Consider the following 22654-nt stretch of genomic DNA (forward strand, 5'->3'; position numbering starts at 1 on the left):
CCTTTTGAACTGGCCTAGTTTCACAGCAGAAACTGAGACAAAAATAGGAGCCAGTTCATCCAGTGTCACACTGCACAGCCACAGCAGTGCAGGGACACAACTACTGTTCTACCACCAGTGGGCTGCTGTTCCCCCCATTTTAGGATGTTCCAAGAGCTACTTGCTACCTCTTCATTCTACTCTTCATCACACAGGCCCTGAAAAATTCTCAGATTATCAAACTGAAATCAAAATAATGAAGAGGCCAATAGTTCCTTTGGAAACTGGAAAATAACCCACAAGCCTAAAAATAATGGGGACAGTCCTTGACATCACTTGAAACATAGATGCTACTCTACAGATGTAACATGTTTCTCTTTAAAATTGTGCAGGTAAAGAGAATGAAAAGGGGAAGAATTGAGGCACAAGACCGTTTTTTAATATTTCAATTAGCCTTTTATTTGTACTAGGATTTATTTACTGCAGAGTTAAGCATCTCTCATAGTTACAAATTCTCTATTTATATCTGCTAACTGCAAATTTCCTGGTTCCCTGATTCCAGACCAGCTGCTGGGCACAGCTGTGCTCCCACAAAATGCAGGAATATAGGTGCACAATGACTTGGAAAACTCTTTGACAGAGCAGAGCACATTCTGTGAGCAACTAGAACTGTGGAGAGATCAAGGCACAGAATTGCAATCAATTTACAGTCCAGCAACAAAGTAGTTTCTGTTTAATGGAAAGAAGGGGTTGTAAAAGCAGAACTACCCAAGTACCTCATCAACACACTGCAGATGTATGACCACCTATGATGTTATTTGGCATCTAAATCTTGAAGCGAGTTTTAGAATGTGAATTTCATACTCATGTGGGCATTGTGCTAAAGGATGCAGTATGACCAAGGCTGCACCTAGGAGAGTGGACTCTGGTGCGTCCTCTACCTGGCATGCACTACTGGCTACCTGAACCCTGTCCCTGCCTCCCCCCAGTCACTGGCAGTGTGCTGGCTGTTGCCAACACCATCCTTACCTAATGGCCTCTTCACAACATTGGCACATAACTTACATTTTGGTATTTTCTCTAAGAGCTGGTAGGCCCCTAAGCACTACACAGGGCAAGTATTTACCACTTTTTATTCATCAGAATCTAACTCATTTGCCTGAGGTCAAGCAACACCCATGATAGAGCAGGACTGAATGCAAGTGAACTAAATGTCAGACTACCTTTTGTTGTTGTTTTCATTTTTTATACTGATAAGCAATATTAGGGACAACAGCTTGGCAGTCAGAAAAGCCTCTATCCAGCACCTGCCACAAAGGTGAACAGTTAGCACTAACCTTACTTGCTTGTGATCGATCATACACTGGCTAGAGAGGATGAGCCTTACACTGGGCTCTCCTTTTCCAGCAACGGACAAATCTTGGACATATGCTATACTTCCCCATGCTTCTCTTTCTCACACAGCTCTGTATATACCTCTTTGAATTAAGATTTGAATTTGGGATTTGAGGTTTTCTGGCAACAGCTTTCTACTATTGTATATATGACAATACCTTCCTTAATGACATTCTTTTCTCATGGTACTGTAACATTTGCTACATAATAATGTTTCTAATTTGCCTAAACATGGAGTTTGTTCCACAATTCTTTATTAAGAGCTAGCAAAGTAGCTGATGAATCAAATTGTGGTTATTTTTACACAATTAACTATTCTACCCTTCCTAACTCAGTAAGAGCTATTACAATAAGTAATTACATTAAGAATCAAACAAAATATACTTTGGGAATCAGTGTCTTGCATATTTTATAAATTTATTCACGTTCTCACTAATTGGGAAAACATATCCAGTCATTAGCAGGATTTAGAAAGAAAAATAGGTCTTTTGAAGCTGGAAGACATTTCCAGGTTTTCATTACTCTGAGGCATACATTTCACAGATCCATACAAACTAGAAACAGAATAGCAGCTCCTTTCCCTTCCTTCCCTCTTACAAAGCACATTTCATTAAAGCAAATCACAGCCTGGCCATACTCTGCTGTTTTAGCCATTCTAATTTCCAGTGTCTAGTTGATGGGATTTCTGTCCCTTCCCTGGGGTTCCTGTGGCAAAACAAAGCAAAGAGAAACACTGCTCATTATCATTATCTATGATAGTCATCATTTTTGTTTCTTATTTTAACCCAATATTCCACAGTTAGTGTTCTGTGAACTTCCTTAAATAATTCCCCTTCATTGGGAAGGCAGCCTTTGCATCAGTACTGGCTCATCATCATCCCCTCAGCTTATCATTTTAACAAGCAATACATACTGAATTCTTCTAATCTTTCTCCATAATTCCTCCCTTCAGCCTCCTGATTATATTTCAACTATTTTGCCAATTCCTTCATACTGCTGGATTTCAGTCTAAGCTGCTTGACCGCAGCCTCTTTACACTTATTTATTTACCTATAATAAGAAATAGCCACGGAAACTTGTCAAGGGAATACACTTTTTATACTCACATTTCTTCAATATACATTTCTACCCATGTGACTAGGAACATTTCTCACTAGGACACCTGTAGGTGAGTATACAACGTCACTTCATTAGTACACAATTTAACTGGTGAGGAGTTGATATTCAGGCTTATTATGTTGGCAAAGGTCAATGGGTAAACCTATTTAAGGCTCCCTTCCTGTGTGCTCTGTAAATCTCATATCACTATCAAGTTAAATACATTCAGCCAATCGCTGACACACCATACAAAATCTCATCATTTGTTTAGTGCTTCATAAAGGGCAATGAATAATTTTAACTTTTCAATGCTAAAGAAACTAGAAAGTTTTTTCCCCTTGAGTGGCTCAAGTACTACGGCATTTGATCTACCAAAGGTTGCTTGTATACCTCCAAAAAAACCCACCACTGTGTCTGAACAACCACACAAGGATTGCATTAGCATTGCAAGTATAGAAAAGTAGCACAAAACAGAAAGTCACTGCTATTTTAAAAGAAAATCTCCGACCTTTAAGGATTTGTAATAAACACTGCAAGTCTGGCCAATGTTGTTCCTTTGGGGATATAAACTCAAATTTTTAATACACAAAACCAAAAGCTGCCCACATTTCTGTACTGATGAAAAATAAAATACTATGTGTCAACCAGCAGTAAGAAGAAAATTAGTTAGATAACACAAAAATATCAATCACTATAGTCGTCAGGTTTTCTACCTGTTGTCATGGCAGAATGCCCACTAAGCTCAAGAAAAACTATGAAATGGAAGGTCAAAGATTAACAAAAACTAACATTTTTCTGGTCTTCAACTTCTCCCATCCTAGAATCTGAAGGTCTTAAAGCTTCATGAATTTTTCACCTTGTGATCCTTCTATGACTTAGAGAAGTCTCAAGTATCTGGTTTTTTTTGCAGCTGAGGAAGATGAGGCACAGAAAAATGAACTTGTCTGTAATGACATAAGCCAGAAAGAGAATCCCAAGGCATATCTAGATTGCATACTTTTGTGAAGCACTGAATTAGTGATGTCCCATATACATCAAGGCTCGTTTTGTGAGAAGCCCTGACCAAATGTACTTATTAGTCCAGCAGTGATGCTGAATGTACAGGACACAACTGCCCGTATTCACACAGTTCACCTGCAGGTACTGCCACTGGAGCAGTCAGCAAGTAGCCTTGCAAACAGGACTGCACACATTATAGCACAGGGTCCTCTGTGCCAAATATACTGCAACACACTTTCTGAACAGCACCTCTGAGGCACTTTTGCAAAGATTTCCAAGTAATAGCATTTGTTGTCTTTTTACCCCTGGTCCAGGGTAAATTGCCATGTCTTTTAGCTCTCACTATCAGATCATGTTTCCTTAATGTTCATTTGTTCCTTAAGTTCTAGCTTGTACAACTTCAGTCTTGTCTTATAAGCATGTCTTTACTAACTTCCTCCATGTATTAGTTAGTTGGAGTCCCCTGGATTCTGGCCAGGCACACAGGGAATGATAGTCGGGTGAGCGCAATGCTGGATAAGAGAGAGGCTGACCCGTGGGGAGCCGTACGGTTTTCATTACTGCACGGCTGAAAGGCCAAAGTGATTCATCAGTGCTCTTCTGGGTGGAAAAACAAGAGAGTAGGAGAAGATGAAGGAACTCAGGTTCTGATATGAATTATCTATCACAGTATATAAGTGTTTATCTCTAGGAACTGCTAATCAAATATTCTAGGACTATATCATCATGTCTGTAGAGATCTGCAAGTATTATTTTAGAGACATCAGATAGCTTTTTCAAGGTGGAAAAAGTAGCTCAGTATCCTAAGAGTCCAATGACTAATTATCTGACATCTTAGATTCAGATATTTAAATCCCAGTAAAGTCAATGTAACCCCCTTAGCCTGGGTCTGTCGCTAATTACTTTTGTAATCTTAACTCTTATTGTAGGTACCCTAATTGCTCTATATCTCAGTTTCCTAAAATGTAAAATCATTATGATATCTATCTCTTTTTGAAAATACTCTGCATATATGCAAAAATGACACTTGTTTTCATAGGATTTTCACTTTACATCCTTACAAACAGTTTAATGTGGCTTTATTTAGCTTATTCTGATAGGCCCAAGACAGGTAGACAAGTCAGCAACTTATTGTCTTTCTCCCAGGTATGACCTTGCCTGTTCCTTGTGAGTTTGAAGGCTCCCTGCTGTGTTGTCTGTATGCAAGAGTACAAAAAAAAAATCACACAATCCCCCACCTCTGGCTCCTACAGAGAGGGGGATAATACTGTGAGATTTGGCAGGCCCCACATCACCACGGCAGAGAATTGCATAAAATCCATTACCAATGTGTAAAGATGGTCACAACAGTGTCAGAGGGGTTACAGTTCATTGCCGGAACACATCTCTCTCACCTCAGCACTGAACACATTTGAGTCCCAAACACAAAAAAAGTGTAATGTCAGGACCCCATATGCCCCCTCCCAGCTGTATCGGGGGGGGTGGGGGCCTTCCTGCCCTGAAGCCCTCCTAGGCAGCCTTCACCAAGGAGTTGCTCAAGTGTGTAACCCAGGAGCAATGCTGAAGCAGGAAATAACAATACACAGCCACCTGCAGGCACCTGAACAGATGCTGAGTTACAGCTCCTGGAAAGTACAATCTCTTCTCTGCCTAACATGATAATCCCTTTAAAGGGATCCACTCGGGAGAAGAAAGCTATGGGTGCCACACAGTTTTAATAGGATTTTTCTGATCAACGCTTTGATGGAGCACATTGATCTAGAGGATACGGGTCAGTATCCCTGCCTAATCTGAGCAATGGGGTGTCCAGGAAGAAACAAGTATCAGCAGAAGGGTCATGCCAGCTGTTTCAAAGCTGCTTCTCCTGGAAGACGTACTGACTGAGGCTTTGCTGGTGGCACAGACAAGGGTATGAACTGTAGGCAACACACATGTACACACTCAAAGAAAGGTAAATTACCAGCATTTTAACTTTTATGGCTTCTATCAGAACAAAACAGTGCAAAAGAGAATAGATGGGTTTAGCAAATAGTCGCCAGTCATCAGGAAAAGACAAAAGACAAGAAATCACAGCAGTGTAAATCAACCTGGAGAGAAATGGCTAAATAAGAATGCTGACTACTAATCTACATCCTGTCACTCTGACTTGATAAGCAGGTTAACTCAAGAGGCCATATGTGCAAAAGCAGCCCCATAAAAACACTGCCTTTCCAACTCTTATCTGTATTCACAGCGGACCAGGTTTTCACTTTATGGTTGCAATGTTCTTGTTTCTTCTGCAGGTCCCTTAGCACTGTGAACGTTGCACAGTCAATATCAATTTCAACCTACACGTTTCTGCCTTTTTTTTTTTTTTTTTTTTGGACACAAGTCCTTCAGTCTACTGAATTCATTATTCTTCAACATTGCTATTTGTGGTGTTCCTTTATGTTTTGTCTTTTTTTTTTTTTTAAAGTAGTCTAAATCTCTTCGACTTTAAATAAAAAATTAAAAGATAAAGCAAAAAGAATGTGAGGCATTTTTTTAAAAGCATGATAAATCATTTCTGTTTCTCTTTAATCCTTTTTGTTTTGCCTAATTTGCTTTATCCGAAAAGGTTGCAGACTATGAAATTACACAACAAAAAGATACTAGCCTTTTGTTTGACCAAGCACTATTCATTCCCTCCCTTGTCCTCTTTTCCCCCATCCCATGGAATCTTCCAGCAAATTCCTTGCTTTTCTGCACCAGTCAGGAAAGTGTAATGTGATTGGACTGGAAGGTGAGGTGGCATTAGGAACCTGGCAGGCTTAGGGAATGGCATACGAGATTCAGGAATGTGATGTGTCCTCAGGAAAAAGGAGGTGACAAACTAGGGCAGGAGCAAATCTCCATTGCACTGAACTCTGGACTGTCTCCACCCCCTTCTCTAAGGTGACTCCTTCACACCACAGCAGTACTTCCAGCACCAGACTGAGACTGGTGAGAAGTGAACTGCCAGCTATTACTGGTGCGTTACTTTACTCACATCCTCAGCTGACCAACCACTTGTTTAGCAAGAAGAAAACCTGAAATTATTAAAAACACGGCTTTGAGTCAAGCACCTTGGCTGCAGTGCTAAATCATCCTCCAGTAACACTTGACAGGGAGGGAAAGGCTAAAATTCGGTGCTGGTCAGTCCTGCAAGAGGACAGAAAAACCAAATGTAAATGTAGAATAAAGGAGATTTGCACAGATCAGACACAGGGGCTGACCAGGGGAAATGGAGTAGCAGTGACTTTCGGAGTTTACATCAAAAAGCCAGACTGCAACAGAAGAAAACTTCACTGGGGAGATGGTAAAAAAAGGGGTGAAAACTCGCATGTTTCCATGACTAGGCACTGAATTGTTAGACTTCCACATTTAGGAACAAGATCTTTTACATAGAGATCAGTGTCAGGACTCTACATCTTTTGAAATTTCCTGATATGTCAAGAGTCTTTCCTTTGGCCTCATTTTTCTCTTCAGTCACAAACATTCATGATATAGATTTAAAAAAAAAAAAAAAAAAAAAAAAAAACAACAACAACATCATAAAATATTTGAGGTGTTTCCTATATTCTTTCTTCCTTCTCACTATTTAGCAAGCTCATGCCTTTTGCCAATCACCTGTTCCAGGGGAAATCTAATCCTAACATGGCACGTGATACATGCAGCACAAACTCCATTTTGTTCTGTGCAGCTCAAAACCCCTGGGCTGGGTGCACTAAACTGCCTCACGGCTCTTGCTGTCTTCAGCAGTTACACAAGCAGCGGAAAGTAAATCAGAGCCATAGAAGAGGAGTTCCTCCTTTTACCACTCCACTTTGCAGCTCTACCAAAGACAGGGCAGGTCAGGAAGACTGACCTACCTTCTAATCTCTAATGCAAATACTCCTCCAAGAAGTGAATAAAGTATGTAAAAGATAGCTAGTCTGTATATATTTCTCATTCTGAGCACAAGCCTCAGACTCACAGACCTGTCAATCCAATATGTTTTTCAGCTGTGGGCTGAATTGTCATTTTCCATTTTTACTCATTTAATGAAATGTAGTGGATAAAAGTACACTGTTTAAAATACCATATTTTCCTCTTCTCAGCAGTTTGAAATGGTGCCTGTGGGTATTGGGGTAGTCAGACTTAAAAGTCTGATTCCACATGACTCTGTTTGAATCCTAAACTCTGCTGCTTTGATACAACTTCCAACAGTAATCCCCTCCAACAATCCCTGTCCTTCTGCTCCCTTTAAGCAGTATCACAACATGAAGGATTACAATTCATTCTTGTTCAGAAATGAAAAAATGCTAAGTTGCTCACAAGAATACAAGATTAGGATTGCAGGAAACCCACTACCCAGAGGGCTCGGGCTGACCACAAGAGGACTTTGCCTTAATAGGCAGAACTTCAGAAGTCAAAAGCTGAAGGCCACAAAAAGGTCACATCGTGAGACCAACAGCACTTACCCTGAGACTGCATTTCTTGTACATCCTTCCTGCTTCTGTAGCTCTTCAGTGGGATGACTTTTGCATTAAGGGGATGGATATCTCCTGAGTTTTAGGTTTTACCTATCCACCTACACAACATCTACAATCACCACAAAGCAGGAAGCTGCTCCGCAACTCGTATTAAGATTTGACTTATCAGGATACAGTTTATCACTTCTGCACCTTATCTCCCAATTTTAACCTCCTTGTTCTCATTTACTCGGAAAACAATGAGGCTTCTGGTAAGGAAGCAAATAACGATTATTAAAATTATCTTTCTCTTTAGGCATTCTGAGACCCTTTTGCAGAGTGCTGGTAAGGAAGCAAATAAAGATTATTAAAATTATCTTTCTTTTAGGCATTCTGAGACCCTTTTGCAGAGTGAGTGAGAGCAGTTTCCCTCTGGAGGGCCATACCTTGGTGTCTGGTACCTAGTAGGGGGAGATTCACCAGGACCACCCCTGTGAGATATTTTGTGGATTAACTGCATATAAGAGAAGGCAGACAAGCCAGGCAGATAGGAGTGAGCCAATATACACCACCAAGTATGACATTTCCATGCTTGTGGTGATGGCTGTGCTTTTGCATATCCTTTCCATATCACATAATAGCCTCATCCGATCAATCAAAGTGTCCAAGCGGTGACTGCCTATCTCCACATGGAGAGAAAGTCAATTAAGGGAGGTTCATGAACGTCAAGTCTTTCCTCTCCCCCTGAGATGAACAGAGAAGAAATGAGACAGAAAACGCACTGTGCCAGTGCTTGCATTTCAGCTTGATGGCTTCAACTGGCAAAGCAGAGAGATAGAGAAAGCTAATTTCACAGATAAAATCTCCAAGATCTATACAGTCATTTTAAATATTGGAAATAATTTTTCATGACAAATGAATCTATTTCATCCTGGCCAGTTCCATCAAGATATTCCCAGTAATCGTAGGGACAATTACTAGTCTCAGTAGAAACACAAACTGGTCTGATTCAAGCAATGGAAAGGAAGAGGGGTATGAAACCACAGGGAGTGAGATCAGCCACTGAGCAATAAAGAGACTCAAAGATACCATGTAGTCTGATGTGACTCCTGCACCCGGTGTCATCAGTTCATCTCTAGCCACCTGACAGATCACAACAGACACGGCTCATACTCAAAGTAAGGAAGTCCATTCTGGATCATACATGTGACATGCCACTACACGTCTTGCCAGGAGTTACCTGGGAAAGCTAGGATGACAAGGTGAAAAAGTTTTGTTTCTGCATGGTGACTTACCACTTCAGATGATATAAATTTTAGTATACTCTGCCATCCCCTGATACAGTGTGATTCAGGCAAAACTGACCTGCTATGACTAGCTGCCCTTTAATCTGAGAGTTATCTGAGCAGCACTGTGCCTTGAGTTATAGAGGGGGTGTATTTTGTGGCTTGCATTAAGAAGTCATTTTTATGAGCTGCCATCTATAAACCAGCAGATACACAAATACACCACTGCAATATTAGTCCTGTAGAAGAGGCCTATACTAACAAAACTGTAAGATGCTAAAAAGCATTAACCAAATGTTCTTACTAATCTACCTATCCACATATTTTTTGTTGTTGTTGTTCAAGTGCTCTTTACAGGAGCTGACACCACAAGATCTAATAGAGTTTTGGATAATCATATTTCTTGAACTGGGAGGATCGCATGAAAGCTACACTCAGCAAACAGCCAGAAACACAGAAGTTTACAGAAAAACTGTAGAAATTATCTTCTTCTGTGGCATCATTTACCATATTCAGATGAGTTAAAGAGCACCTAAAGTACTAACAAATTCACATGCAGCATGGAAGGCAGGAGTGGCCTTAAAGATCAAGAGCATATGATGATGGAGACAGGATGAAGAAACAGGAAAGAACACCCAAATAAAAGAAAAACATACTCTCTAATTATAAAATATAGGAGAGAGAATTAGTTGATTTTTATATGGTCTCAGATTTTCCAGCTGTTCAGCAGATGCTGTTGGAGATTGCCACATCAATGAGATTCTTCGAAGTTAAAGTTCAACAGCATAAAGACCATGAAATGATTTTTTCCCAAAAAGATGTAATCACCCTGACTGCAGAATTAATTGCAGATTCTTCTGTACTGAGGATATCACAAAGGCATTACACAGCAACAAATACCATCACTTGTCCTGGAAACAACATATATTCAAAGTGGCTTTGACTGAATATATACATCCATGGCCACATTAAGTTATGATGAGTGGAAATGATCAAAATAGAAATCTACAGAACTAAGAGACTCTGAAATTGTTCCTTCATATTGTTTCTCTTCCCTTACAACTCCCACCTTGTCTGCACTGTCCTTACTGCAGCTAGAACAACATCTCATGAGTGTCTTGGGAACTGTTTGGATGTTAGAACAGAAGTTACCCCATGGAAGGCAAGGAAAGGATTCAGAGATGGAGGGTACATAAAAGCCTCATACAGTAGGATAATCTAGCACTCATGCAACCAAACACTACCCTTCTACTCTGACACTCAGTCATTAGAAAGAGATATGAGCGAGCTATGCACAGAAAGGCGGGGACTGTGTTTCTCGAGCAGAATTATGTACAGGATATGCCACAGTAGTAGCTGCTTTGGACAGCCATAGACATTACAAATGGATTGATGGTAAGTGACAAAATTAACTTCTCACACAAATACCCCTAGCAAAAGCTAACACGTCTCAGATAATGTTCACTGGAGACCTTGCTATAAAATCAGTGAGGAACAAATTAAAATGGGTGTGAAGGGATTGCCTTAACTCTTTTTCCAAATCCAGATGGAATCTTTTTTCTGAAGTTCAGAGACACTTGGAGAAATTGTAAAATAAGGACCTACCTGGTACTACTAGTTCAATTAATGGATGAGCTCTAGAACAGACATTCTGATTTCTACCATCTTTCACTATCCGTGAAATAGTACAAATTATTCTGATGTTTTGACTTTCCTAAAGTCTTTGAATATTCAAGATCCAGCAGGGATTAAAAGCATTAAAACACTGAAGCAAAGGCTTTTCTCCTAATATGTCCAGCACCCCTGGGAAACATCAGTTCTAGAAGAAAATCTATTTTCAGCAGTTATCTAGCATCACACTGCAGACTTAGAAGGTCTGGACTGTCCAAAAAGCATCAACACATTTGAGGGTTTTTTTAAACAAACCTTTAAATACATAATCATCATCAAACATCTTCAATAAAATAAAAAGGAAATCTACGCTGGTACCTGTGTTTGAGACAGCAAAGTATGCAGCACTTAAACCCCGTACTAAATGATTTTGTAGCATTTCTTATTACCAGTAATTTTACATCATCTCTGTTTATTGCATACATAATGGGCAGATGTGTGTTGTCATTAAACTGTTCTTAGCAAACATTGCCATAAAGGTACCTGGCAGATAATAAAATGTGCAGCCCTATGCTCAACATCAGAATTACCAACAGCAGGTACATTACTGTTCACAAACAGTGTGCCGCAAAACACAGAAAAATCCTAGTTTGCTCAGGGTGTTAATTGCCCATCTGTGAGCAAACCCAAACAGGAAGGGACACTGGTTCCAGCCTTTGGGAGGAGAACTGGAGTGAGATATCTCTGTCTTGCTGCAACGAACTCTGGGTGCAGCTCAGCAAAAACAAGGGGCTGGAACAAGACTTCTTTTTTTTTTTCTTACCTGGAAAAGACTCTGGCTACGTCCAGTTCCGAGCAATTCAGTTCAAAGGTTTTTGCTGCAATGAACTCTGGGTGCAGCTCAGCAAAAACAAAGGGCTGGAACAAGACTTTTTTTTTTTTTTTCTTACCTGGAAAAGACTCTGGCTACGTCCAGTTCCGAGCAATTCAGTTCAAAGGTTTGAAATCTAAACCTCAGTGCCTTTTATTTCAGTCTTAAATTGCCAGCAATTTAATACCAACCTTCATTCTCTAATCTTACCAGTATATACCTCTTAATAAAAAATACTCCAGCCAAGGCAATTAAATAGGAAGCACTGAAGCTACTGTTCTCTGATATTCCTGTTCTTTCTAAAACCCAAGGATGCAAGAATGACTAAATACTACTGAGAGTACAGGCACCAAGTTTTGGGGGTTTTTTCTAATGCCTGACACACCACAACCCAAGACCATAACTTCCATCACAAATCCAACTTCACTGTGTCTGTCATTCATTTCAGACAGACCTAAAAAATTACTTTCAGTTTAGGAGCCTTTCTGGCATGACTAAATCTTGCTCTCCACCATACATACTCTAATCAGATTTAACAGGAGTGTGGGAAAGCTCAGGGAGCTGGGGAGACAAGAAGATCGTTACCACATTACAAGGCACTCAGAACTTCACTTGCAGAAGGGACTGCGGTCCTATTAGTTTCTTTTCTATTTTCTTCGCTTTATGCCCCTACCCTAAACAAGACATCCTCTTTTTTTGTCAGTCTGGTAGCCTTGGCAGTTTAGCACTAACAATTCTTCTGGAGCACAGACAGTTACCTTCTGGAGTGCAGCCATACTGAATTATCAGACCAAAATTTCCACATAATCAATAAAAGGAGACAGAACAAATCAAAAAAAGGAGGTAAGCAGATTGCATTATTGCTTTGAATTTCTCCTGAGAAGCAACAGTCTCCCTCCACCGACTGCACAGGGAACTTCGACATTTAGCACAGGTCCTCGTTACCAGGCCTCTGCTTTTTTTAATCTTAAAACACTTATCTGAGGCATCTACAGATGGAAGTCAAAATACTACTTCAAGTTCATGCCATTTGCAACGCCAGTAGAGTCTTATTTCCTAGCTTGGTGGACAGCCACACTGCCATTTCCTCGCAACAGCTACTGTGGAATCTCAGAAGTTTCAGAAACTCGTCCAAATGCTGCCATGTTTATTGCAGCTCCATAATTTTAATAGTGGCTCAAAAACACTCTTCTCACATATGATTTCCAAGATTGCCACACTGAGTTAGATTGGGTAGTAGAGAAGCATTATGAAAAGATGACAGAGAATGGGAAGCTCAAGGATTTAAAACAGTGAAATTGGGACCACATCTAATTAATTGCCAGCACTTGCTGCTGCCTTTGCTTAGCCTCACAGCTTTGCATTGAATACTTCTGGTCCATGAATCCCATTGTGCTTTCATCTCCTCTCCCTTCTGTGTCACCTGCCACTGGCTAGAGAGCTGGAAAGAAATAGAACCTCACAAGGAGATCAAGTGAAATTTATGAAGACTGAAGGGAGTCTTGTTTAGGTGAAGTACTTTGTCTCAGCCTTTCTGAGGATCAAACACCGATGTCCATTCACTCTAGCTTCTACAGCAAGAACTTGAATGCAAGCTTGCCATATAGAAGTCTTCAGGATTTGTCACCCAAGAATATTGTTTCCTAGCTAGTTTACAAAGAGGTGACAACAGGAAAAACATAGTTACTGAAAGAACCAGAGCAATCTGACAGCACTTTCAACACCTAGACATAACCCTTCTTGGATCGGGTGCATCTTAGACATGAACAGCTCTTCACCATGTCTTACCTCATCTCTTCTATGCAATTTCAACTACCTCAAAGAGGGATTACATTACTGTTAGATTCTATGATACTTTAAGACTGAAAACACCTTTGTCTGCTTAAATTACTGCCAATTCTGAATGACCAATTTGATACTAGAATTGTAAGAATGTATTTGAGACCTTGGCAGCAGTTCTCTGTTCTGTGTCCTATCAAACTGCAGCCACAGCAAGGTTTTTCCATCTGCACAGACGTACTGTGTGAGCAGACCACTGCAACCAAAGTTTATGTTGCGCTTAATGTAACTTGCTGAATAGACCAAGGTGTTACTTCACTGACAGAACATACTCCCACGGGCTTAGATATAGGTGACATACTGAATACCACCTATTTGTACTGTTTCACCATGAATAAAAGGAATCCACGCCTCTTGTCTATGACACAATCAATTTCCTTTTTGATTCCCTTTTAGACATATAACTGTCCTTCATACGGCAAAATATAAAATGTACAAGAAATACAGCATTATAAACGTAAAAATGCTGTACCTGGAAACTGGGAGACAGACTTTACCATCAGCAACAAATCAATCATCTGCTTCTCTCCCTGGAGTTGTATGTATGTTTTTTGTATTTTTAGTACCTTAACAGGTGCTTTGCTTTGTGATAAAGAGTGATTTTCCTGGTAGCCAACAGGCATAGAAGATTGTTTATTCTAGGCTCCCCTGCACCTTAACCCTTTACCCCAAATCTTGGGCTGAAAACCCCTTCCAAAAGTTACACTCCTCTTATTTAACAGGACAGAAATCTAAGGACTGAATAAAATGAGACAGCCCTTCTCAGATAACAAATTTGCCTTATCAGAGATCAACTTGGAGACATGTTGTTAACACTATCCCATTAGCTGGCTTTACCCATAAACAGCCATCAAGGAAATCCTACCACGCAAAAAAGACTAGACAGAACTTGGATATGTCATCTGTCCCACGCAAGAAAAATCCCAGTAACTCAAGTTCACAAGTTTCCAGTAATTTGGCTGAGACTTCTCACACGTAACAGCACTTTCTGACTTAGGTGACAAACCATAGTCAGCCAAAGAAACTGTGGAACCTGAAGACAAGGACTTCAGAAGGCTTACGGAGTGAAATGGCAGACGAAGAAGGTAAGCTGATGGAATGAAGACTGGAAGAAAACAATCAAAGAAAGCTTTCCTACTGTGGGGACTGTAACTTAGCGTTGGGAAGACCAACAAGGTGGGGAAAGTCTCATAGAAACACTGAATTTTGTTCTAGTTCTCCTGGACATCTTCAGGTCTGCGTAACTGAGGTCTGAAAACTCAACTTACCACGCTCACACGTTCTTCCCCAATAGCCAGTGCCAGTGCAGTCACAAATGAAGCGGTTCCAGCCATCCTTGCAGACTGCGTTATTCTTGCACGGGTAGCTGTCACACTGCTTGGTGCTGAGGCGGGAGCAGGAGGACTTGACTCCTGCTGCATTCTGTGCCTCTGCCAGCTGCCGGATGTTCTTGCTTCGTCCATCGATGAACAAGTCTCGGATACAGCCAACATAGCCATAGTTCAGCATTGCTGTCCAAAGCTCTGTGGGAAGGATGAGACCTGCCCGGTTCTCAGGCAGCCCACCCAGGTACATGTCACCTTCCAGATCTAGGATCTCACTCTCCCCACTGGCGGTGAATGGGGTGCGTCTGCTGTTCACAGATATAGTACCTAAACGAGGAGGATAAGCAGATATCAATCAACACTGTACTTACAGACTGTTTAGTTTTTTGGGTTTTTTTTGCAATAACTGGTTGAGGCTTAAGGTTCAGTGCAGGAGAGCAGACTCTTCCCTGCCCAAATGCACTCCTCACAGAGTCAGTGTCTCCCACACAGCTCACCCTCCTCTTTAACCACAGGCTATAAGCGCTTTCATGCAGTGACTGGACCCTCATGTGTCTGTACCCCAGCTTGCATAATAAGGTCACAAGCACAACAATACAATGGCTAAATAACAACAACAAGTAAAACTTAGCATTATTCAATGGTATTCATCTAGCAAAGCAAAGACTTACTGAGAAAACACAGGAGTTTGATGGTAACAGGACTTGTCAGGAAAACGATAAGTAAAATAGAATTAATTCACACTAGATAGGTCTTACAGAAAACACTTCATCAGTACCTCCAAAGCTGGACCTGGATGATGGGAGTAAATGTTTGTAGATGGCATCAAACCGGGGAGAATGGTTGATGTACTGGGGGAAGGACAGGGCTACCATTCAGAGAAACCTTTACAAGGTGGAGTCAAGGACTGATTAAAATGTTTAATGTAAAATCAACAATAAATACAAATTCTTACATCTGGGGCAGAATAACCTCACATATAAGTACAGGCTGGAGACCAACTGGGCTAAGGAGCAACTCTGCAGAAAAGGACCTGCAAACATGGTGGACAACAACTTGAACACGCGTCAGCAGTGTGCACTTGCAGTGACAAGAGACAGTGACCACAGTTTCAGTAAGGGGAAACTCCATCTCTATAGAAAAGAATATTTTTCACAATAAGAGTGGTCAAACATGGGAACAGGAACCTCAGGGAGGTTGTGGAATCAAAATTCTTAAAGGTATTCAAAACAAAACTGGACACAGCCCTGGAGAAAACGTGGATTTCATCAGAGTTTGGACTGGAAGTCTTCAGAGGTCTGTTCCAAAATAAATTATTTTATGGCTTTGAAAAGAAGGTTAAGTATTCTAACTTCCATTTTACAAACAGGAAAATCAAGGTAGAGAAAGATACAGGTATATAGAGGTCTCTGAAGAACAGCTATTATTAAAACTGTAGTAGCTTCCACATGCTCCAAACAAGATGTAGGCATACTGCACTGAGGCCATTCTGATACATTTCAAGACATTGCCCAAGTACATAAAATAATCCAGAACATATAATACAGAAATATAATCAGAACTCATGAAACAGGTGCAGAGAAACATAGAGACTTGTTTAAGGTGAGACAGCTCATCCAAAGAGGAACAGTGAGCATAACACAGGTCTCACATCCCAAAGCAGTGTACTCCTCAGAAGAGCATTCAGCAGCTTTCATGACAGGGACATCTGCCCACCAGTCACCCAGCTGAAAATCAGCAATTCACTGTTCCTAACTATAAAACATTGTATCCAACTGCCTTGTCATTAAGATAGTCTGTCCTCAGAGACAACTATCCAAGTTTAATTCCACATCATGGCATTATTTTTATACACCCCTATGATAAGATGGGAGAGTTTAGTTAATAGATTTAGCTCTACTTTGTGTCTCTGTGAGAAAGTGCAGTCATGAACACATGCTTTTTCTTCAGTTGTAAGGTGTCGTCTTAGACAACAGCATATGACACAAAGACAAGGTATGTCATCTGTGTGGTGTTCAGTAATAATTTAGGAATAATGTCAGAGGCAGCAGAGTGCCAGAAGAAACAGAGGCATTACAAATTAAAGGCTCAAAGAGAACAGGGTTATTTGATGAATCATTTTGTAAAAACAAGCTGCAGCACGCAGACATTTTCACTTTTACAAAGGAAGAAAAGAGATGTGACAATACACCTACAGTCATAAAGGCACCATGTCAGGGAGCCACAGGATCACAGTTCCCCTTCCAGCATTTCTGCTGTTACTCCTCAGAGGCAGCATGTGGACTACATATTACTCAAAAGACTAGAAAAAACCAAAATACTGGAAGGCTGAGCTCCAGACAGCTGCTACTATGGAGAAAACTAACATCACCTGCAAAAGCCACAAAGGTAAAGAAACTCCCCAAAAGAGGAGAAATACTGGATACCAAGGAGAAGGGTAAAACCTGGAGAAATAGCATGAGATGATGAAAGGAAATAGGCTGGACAGCAGCCTAAGCTTTCTGCCAGTGTTTTGTACCCTGCAACTATTCCTGTAAGGAAATGGTACTAGCTTGGACTGTTAAGACTAAGCTGCTGAGATGGGAAAATTTTGAGTTCTCCCAATGAAGGAGCAGTTACATGAGCTGACTTCTTCCCCCTCGCCCCCCAAATCCCATGTTTGCAACTGTGTTTCGGTAGACCAAATCCCATCTTGAGAAATCAGAAGCATTTAAGTGTCTCCTTTCCAGTCCCCTAGGTACTTTGTCCAGGGCTAAAGAACAAGCAGACTGAAAATCTCCAGTTACTGAGGGCAGAGCTGGTATACAAAGCAGTGCACTGATAGAACCATAGACCAAACCTTCCAGTAAGACTTTTAGTGTCTGAGTGGGACAACGTGTGTTTTGTAGCTGGTGACCAACTAAAAACATTTTCTTGTGTAGTGTTGCCCAGCTAGAAACCACAACAGGTTTTGTGAACACTTTGTAGGAGGTTTCCCCAAGGACAGAAAGGTTACAGGATGCTAGGTGTCCATGTCCACACTGTCAGCAACTGCCAGAGTACAAAGAAAACCAGCTTTTGTTGCTCTGTCTGGCAGCTAACACAGACCAAAGCATACAGAAAGCCTAAGGTGTAGGTGCCAGAGGTTTTTTGAGCTCAACTGCCACGCTTCCCCAGCATTTGCAGTCCTGCCTTAGTATCTCACAGTAGTGAATATTTGGATTTTTAGGCTATTTTAGTGAGCTCAGCAGAGCCTGAAGTTTTGGACTGTTTCAGAAATGGGAGGAAGAAGGGGAGAGATGACACCTAATAAAGGCCTGGCTGCTGTAGTAATGAGAATCAGAACCTCTGGGTCACCAGCTCATTAAACCCAAATGGCTATTTTGTGGCCTACATTAAGTAAATTAATTATTTTGGTTCAGTTTCTAGATGACAGTCATCCACATTTAAAAAAAAGAAATATACAAGGTGTAACTGGTCTGCACACGGGAGAAAAGTCAAAGACTAAACAAGAAGGAATCCTGAACTTCCTTCTCACACCTCCCAGAAGTACCACTGGATACATCAGTTAATACTTGTTAAAGGTACAGTGTGAAGAAATCAATGCCAGTATCCTGGTTATCTGGGGAGATATCAGTCACAATTAGGGGAAAAAAGAAAAAAAAAAAAAGGGGGAGAAAGAAAAAAAAAAGAGAAGACAAGAACATACAAATCTCTTCGTTCTTGCTGAGCAAAGTGCTTTTAATTCAAAATCTGTTCTCTCTAATCAGAGTCCAGGCCATCACAAACCTTCCTGCCCAGCAACAAACAAATCAGTCTGACAGCCTCATCCACCAAATATCAATGCTGTCTGTCACACCCTCCTAGTTCAAACAAACATGTGTCCCTCTTCCTGGGTTTTTATAAACTTTCTTAGGAAAGAGCTTAGTATCATTTCTGTTTCTCTTCCTTCTGCAGCTGCCTCTCCAGGGACCAGACAGTCACCAGGTAAGCAAGCAAAACCGAAGGCAAAGCTGAATGCGACTAATTGAGTTTATCCTTGGAAGTTAATTAAATTTTAGCAATTGTAAATAAATCAAAGCTCCATTTATTTATTTATGGCTTCCCTTACAAAATGTTATAAAATCGATGTATTTAGGAGATAGCAATACATAACTGCACATATTAAGTCCTAGTAGAGCACCATGCCAAATACAAAGAAACTCCTCACTCATCAAACAAAAAAAAATAGCTTCAGGCAAAGACCTGTTCAAACAGCTAGGCTTTGCATGGTATCTAAAAGTCAGCCCTTTTTAAAACTCAAGAGAAGGAAATTCTAGCTTTGCATTCTCTCTACCGAGGGCATTCTACAACTGTAAACATAATATTAGGCAACTAACACTATCATCTGGAGATCACCAGACAAATCCCAAACCCATTTGCAAATGTAACCAAAATTCACTTTGAAGGGACATACTTTGAGGCTTTGAGATCCTAACAGTTCAGGAATAATTCAAGTAAAATTGTTCACATATTCTCGAGAGGAAGTTACAGTATTTGATTATTTTTTCTCCTTACACAATTTCAGAGCACATCATGAGTATGTTAGCTTGATATCCAGCATTAGAGACAAAGTAGCGCTGGTAATTGCACGGTAGGTATATTATTAGAAATAAATGAAAACATATTTTTGAAAATTAGACATTGCAAGGGAAAAAGGAACATCCACTGAATGCTGACTCAGATATTTAGACTAGAATTTGGTATCCAAGTGTGAAGAAATCTAACTGAAAACTGCAAGATGCTAAAGGAAACAGAAGAGGATGAAAGTGTTGATTTGTCACCATAATTTTGTCACTGATTGTACTCATTAATTTTATTTTCCTCATGACATGATCCAAACCCCTTGTTCTTTATAAAGACACAAGATCCAGGAAAAATTATAATATTAGGTCCCAACAGTAAATTCTCATTTGGTTTCTACTAAGTTTCTTTTTGAACAGAAATCCAAAGTAGATCAGTAAGAATTTTTCAAATCAGGAATAAAATAGTAATGGTTCTGAAGGATCTTAAACCTTACCGTGGACTATAAAGAACATATCGCTATAATTATGTATGCAATTGCAAAGATAGGTCCAGAATATCTGAAGATTATGAATAAAATGTTAATAGACGACCTTTGCGATGTGCCATCTGAAGTTCACATTAAACATCTAATGAAAAGCTATCCATTCACATCCTTACTTTCGTAGATAAATATCGCTGACATAACACTAAGTTTTGTAAGAAAATTTCTCATATATAGTGGGTTTTGAAGTTTCAGAGAACCGATACACAACCCCAGATCTAGATCTGAATTATTAATCTACTTAAGAAAAAGCTCTTGCTCTACCTGATCTTCCATCTCGTTGAATATCCACATGATACCACTCTCCATCATTGGCTTTCTTCTGGGTGGCCTTGACTTTAATGGTCCCAGAGCCCATGTCCAGCAGCAAGTAGAGGTTCCCATCTAGAAGCTCAACTGCAAAGAAGTCTACCTTTGTGTTTTTCTGGCTCCTGACATCTTTCCTCTCTTGAGGCTTGCCGTGAGTGAAAAGGATTAGTCCATTGGGTTCAGTGGTTCGGAAATCAAATGAGATGGAGCCCATCCTTTTGGTATTCCATTTAGGCAGACTAATATAGGCCTCAGGTGTCTCAAAGCTGATGGGATCCAGTGTAGCCACATTCTCACATACAAATTTAACTTCCCCGTAGATCTTCATCTTAGTATCACCAATTCGTGCCAAGCGAGACAACTCCAGACGAATGTCATTATTCTTATAAACAACCTGCCAGACACAAGGAAAAATATCATACATCAATCCTGCATACAGTACAAATACCCCAATTACTTTCAGCCATGGGAGATAAACTTCTCCCAAAAGGCAGTGGGGAACAGAAAGGAGACCATGCAAGAGTCTGACATGATGACAGCGGGAGAGAGCAGAACCAGGAGTGTGTATAGAAATGACAGCAACGGGTACTTTTCAATGATTGTAGATCAGATAAGCAGGCAGGCAGAAGAGAACATTTAACTGAAGGACAGTGAAAACAACTCTGCCACAGGCCCACTCTGCTGCAAAAGCTTTTGTACATAAAATACCATGTCTGTCTGGTATCCTGCTGTTATATTTGCACAAATCCTGTACAAAATACATAACAAAGTGTAACCTCCATGTCTCTGCTAGCCACAACAGGGAACTCTGTACCACCACTGTCATTTCTCTATTATTCCTATAAGCCCACTTAACTACTAGGAGACAGATGCAAAAAAATTTTATGCAAGTTGCTGTGAACTGTTGGTGACTGCCCTGTGCCATCTACAGAGCTAGAAGAAAAAATAAACAAAGACTTAAAATTTCTCTGACCAAGAAATCTTAGAGCACTACAGGCAGAAACTTGCTATGGAGATGTCTGCATAGCTTACCCTCGCTTCAAAAAAACCTGAGCTTTCTGTGGGAACACACAAAAGCCTGAGCATATTCAGTGCCTAGACTCTTACACTCTCTGGATTAAGAACCAGAACTCTGGAGTCTGTGTGGTGCTACATGGATGGAAATTAGCCAAGAGTCCCAAACAGGCAAGCACTCCTGAGTGTTCCTGCCTTGCTCTGGAGTCTGGACTTCCTGCCCTTCTCTTTCTCACAGATACTGAATTAATTCCTTACAACGAGGACTCCTCTCTGCCCCATGACATTCTTCCAGAAGCAGGGATGGAGAAGACACAGAGCTGAAATACTAATAAACTGTGCTTTCTCTCAACCGTCTCCTGCACTTCCTAAACCCAGAATTGGCACATAAAGCCAGCAAAAGCATTTCTTCAGCTAGCAGAATTTTGATTGAATTAATGTTCTGTGACACTACTGAAGATTATGATTTCTTCTAAGGAGTTATTATTTTAAAATACTTTGTGGCTATTACATATACCATATATACACACATTTGATTTCTGTTTTCAAAATGCTAACAGGACCAGTTGTCACCAATTTGCTATGAAAAGAGAAGGGAAAAGAGATATGCATTGTTAATTCTACAAATAGGAGAGAAAAGTCAGAGAAAATAATCTGCAGTAAATATTAAAAAGCAAATGATGGATTGAGTGAGGGATAAGCTTCTGAAGTAGGTGACTCAAAGATGAAATATAAATTAAATCACAATTCAACACATTTGTAGTAACTGAAGAATTTCCAGCTTTTGTTAAGAACTGAAGGAGAATTGCCCCAGTGTAGCCAGCACAGCATCAGATCTTCCTGTTGCAAACACAAAACATCCTACGTCAGGGTGAAAGGAGAATCCAACTGTTAATTCTCATTTAGAGCCACGGCACAACAGCGTAGTTCCTCCCAGCAGAGGACAGTATTGACCCACAATAGCTCGTTCTGCTACAATTCCCAATAAAGCACTCTGCCCTTGCATAGACTTCAAAAACATCAAGTCTATTAATATCTGCAACAGGAATAAAATATATTTTCAATTTGTGGGGCTGGAGTAGTTTCATTCTACGGATTAACAATGTAAAATGCTCTCACTAGACAGACCATACATCTCCTTCCAGTGACTCAGCAGAGCTGTGCATTACAGCCTCCGCCCCTTGCCAGACAACAAGGTGCACCTCAGCCAGGCAGCAGAGACAAACTGCAGCTACATCCCTATCCAGGAAATCCACACATAAGAAGTATGAGATGTACTCCATGCATGTGCACTCTGTGCAGCTATCTGGACTGCCTGGGACTTCTGTACATACTTTGTGTGTGCAGCAAATCCAGTGTTTTTCACAACTTTCAGTGCTTTCACTGCTTCT

At 40.5% G+C, this 22654-nt stretch overlaps 1 protein-coding gene across 1 annotated transcript in view; it reads right to left on the minus strand.

Annotated features, from left to right (window-relative positions):
• Nucleotides 1-22654, minus strand: part of LOC104464810 (neurexin-3) — a gene marked incomplete at its 3' end in the record, with an annotated part of 92349 nt that overhangs the window by 25697 nt on the left and 43998 nt on the right. Inside the window, exons 5-6 of the mRNA XM_010077646.1 lie at nt 20205-20643; nt 14798-15181 (exon numbers count right to left, since the gene is read on the minus strand). Coding sequence (XP_010075948.1) covers nt 14798-15181; nt 20205-20643 — 823 coding nt within the window. The remainder of the gene's footprint in view (nt 1-14797; nt 15182-20204; nt 20644-22654) is intronic.

This window comes from Pterocles gutturalis, unplaced genomic scaffold, assembly GCF_000699245.1.
Source record: "Pterocles gutturalis isolate BGI_N339 unplaced genomic scaffold, ASM69924v1 scaffold3623, whole genome shotgun sequence".
Lineage (NCBI taxonomy): Eukaryota > Metazoa > Chordata > Aves > Pterocliformes > Pteroclidae > Pterocles > Pterocles gutturalis.